The 3172-nt window shown below is 32.5% G+C and overlaps 1 protein-coding gene across 1 annotated transcript; it reads left to right on the plus strand.

Moving 5' to 3' along the window:
• The first annotated feature begins 1415 nt into the window (after nt 1–1415).
• On the plus strand, nt 1416–2279 carry LOC142150698 (olfactory receptor 1E16-like). Its single transcript, XM_075205895.1, has one exon. The coding sequence runs from the start codon at nt 1416–1418 to the stop codon at nt 2277–2279; it is 864 nt and encodes a 287-aa protein (XP_075061996.1).
• The last annotated feature ends 893 nt before the right edge of the window (nt 2280–3172 follow it).

Raw genomic sequence — 3172 nt, forward strand, 5'->3', positions numbered from 1 at the left:
ATACAGCTGGCTGATTGGGTACTAAAGGGACATGACACATTTTTTTTTATAATGTTTATAATAATTCATCATATTATTTATAATATTAGGATATAAATACATGCTCTGAAACAACATTCAAAAACAAATATTTTACAATATCAAAACATTTTTCAGCACATCTTGTATTTAAGGCTGTAAAATTAATATCCATGAAAATTGTAAATGTTCCAAAACATTTGCTTATCTCAAATGCTGATATAACATCACTGTTTCTCCTTTGCTAATGGTACCAGATATATACTGTTGTAGTCAAAATATTGATACCCTTGAAGTTTTTTGTAATAATGCACCATTTTCTCTACAAAATTGTTGAAATTAAAAAAATATTTTGCTATCCACATTAGAATTTTTTTGGTTTGTAGTGGAAATAAAACATAAAAAGCAGAACACATTACTAAGTTGTGGCTTATTTCACACCTAAATCCTTAAATGATTTAAAATAATTATTGGCACTAAATAATTATATTTCAAGCAAGTGATTCTCATTCACTTTGGAACTGAGATCACCTGTGGTGAGTAGCAGGTGCCTGCAATATAAAAAATCACTCATTAGATGAACTTGAATACAGAAAATTACTCATTCTCATATTTTATATCACTGTGTATACTGCAATGAATATGGAGAAAAGAAAAGTCAGAGAATTGACTGAGGAGGTCAGACAGAAGAGTGTAGCCAATCATAGACAATCTCAAAGCTCTCAATCAGAGACCTTGATGTTCCTGTTTCAATTGTACTTAATGTTATTAGGAAAAACAAGACCCATAGCACAGTAGCAAACCTTCCCAGAAATATAAAAATGTATTCAATTCAGAATAAAAAACAAAGACTCTTATATATCATTATAGAATATTAGCAGAGAAAGATTTGTGAAGTACAAAATCTTTTGAATTTTCAACTTATGTTTTGTTGAAATTGTGAGTTCTTTGCAAAAAGTACAAGGGTACCAATATTTTTGGTCATGACTGTATTATACCCCTGAATGTAATAACACAGGTAACTCAACAGGGTAAAAATATTTCCACAGATAAAAAATTTCACTGAATAGAACCAACTGAGGAAGTGGGATAATGTGTTTGGCCTGAACTAGAACACATCTATATAAAGAATGTACAGTAAAGTCTTTATTGCTAAATATTAGCTGAATTTATATTCAAACATGTAATTGTAATTTTCTATAATAATCAGGTTGCTGGTTTATAAACCTATTCATCTCTATGCACAATTGCAATATTTTTTGATAAATTGTTTACCCTTCTGATCCAATAACCAAAACTAAAACATCTCTCTCTGTGTAGACAAGATGGATAATTGTACAAACAATACAGTGAAAGAATTCCATCTTTTAGCCTTCCCCACCTCTACCACTGGAAACATGGTACTTTTTATTGGGATATTATTGTTGTATCTGATGACAGTCATTGGAAATCTGATCATTATCACACTTGTATGTCTAGTGTCCCAGTTGCACACTCCCATGTATTTCTTCCTGTGTAATCTCTCCACTGCAGATATCGCCTATGTCTCAGTTACTCTCCCAAAACTGCTGTCCATCCTTATAACACAAGACCACAAGATCTCATTTCATGGCTGTATTACTCAGCTATATTTCTTTTTATTGTGTGGACAAGCTGACATATTTATCCTGACCTGCATGGCATATGACCGCTATGTGGCAATATGTAAGCCCTTGCGGTACTCAATGATCATGAGAATAAACGTGCTTGTTGTAATGTCTGCTTTCTCCTGGCTCATCGGCATCTGGAACTCCTTGGTTCATGCAATGGTGGCATCTTCATTATCTTTCTGCCATTCAAATGTAATTGACCATTTTTTCTGTGACCTGAAAACTCTGAGCATGCTCTCCGCTAGTGACTCTACCAACAGAGACGTTTTAACAACTGTAGAAAGTGTATTCATTGGATGTGTGCCTTATTTGTTCATTGTCATCTCTTATGTGTACATCATTTTAACAATATTGAAGATCAGATCTTCAACGGGACGTCTTAAAGCGTTCTCCAGCTGCACCTCCCATCTCACAACTGTAATATTATACTATGGACCAATCATTTTTTTGTACATGAAACCAGAGAAAGACAGCTCTAGAGAAGATGACAAAGTGCTCTCAATAGTATATGCAGCTGTGGTCCCAATGTTAAACCCATTGGTATATAGTCTGAGGAACAAGGAGGTGTTGGGAGCTACTGCAAAAATAAAACAATATATGAAGAACATTTAAATACATGTGATGAATCATTATTATTAAATAAAGTTATGCATTTGTTAAAATCTGTTGGGTCTTTGATACTTCAAAATATAATTATAATTATCATTATTAAGCCTTTGATTTGTATGTTAGTGAAAAGAACTCACTATGGCATCAACAATTTGAATAGCAGCAAACTGCATGTGCTTTATAGTTATTTCAGGACACAGATGCTGTACTATGTAATATAAATAAATAAATACATAATTAAAAAAACAGTCCGACTACCCTGTCCCAAAGTCCTCAACAAGTCCCAGTGCTAGATAGTCCCATCACTGGACAACGAGCATGTTATTTACTTATGTATTAATTTTATTACTTAGTATACTGTGTAGTAATAGTGTTTTTTAGCATTATACATAACCAGACCCATTATTATTTTGCTATCAACCGTTCCAAAAAGTCATTTGTGGATTATTCCCACATTCTGGACACAGCCTATTTATACACTCAGCGGATTCATCATTTTTGCTATATCCAAAGGAGTTCTTTCAATTTTCAAAGTTTATGTGAATATAACTGAGGGATATTGAATATTTTCTTTATTTCTTTTACAGATGCATGATTGAATTGAGTTATATCTACTTCACGCTATTACAAGCTTCAGGTCATCTCTATAGATTTAGTATTGTTAATATTAATAGGTCCTGTGTTTAATGAAGTGACTGCTTAAGTCTTGTGACCTTTTTAATATTTTTGTACGAGCATATACATTTTATTAATCTTTTTATTGATTATACTTGTGTACCAGTATTAAATATATTTTTAAATATATCTGGTTTCAGCACTCTTCAATTTTTCTTTGTTTTTATATACACTTGGGTACAGATCTCATGCTTAGTGAGCTGTGGTCCAGATTAGCACTC

Source organism: Mixophyes fleayi, chromosome 4, assembly GCF_038048845.1.
Source record: "Mixophyes fleayi isolate aMixFle1 chromosome 4, aMixFle1.hap1, whole genome shotgun sequence".
NCBI lineage: Eukaryota > Metazoa > Chordata > Amphibia > Anura > Limnodynastidae > Mixophyes > Mixophyes fleayi.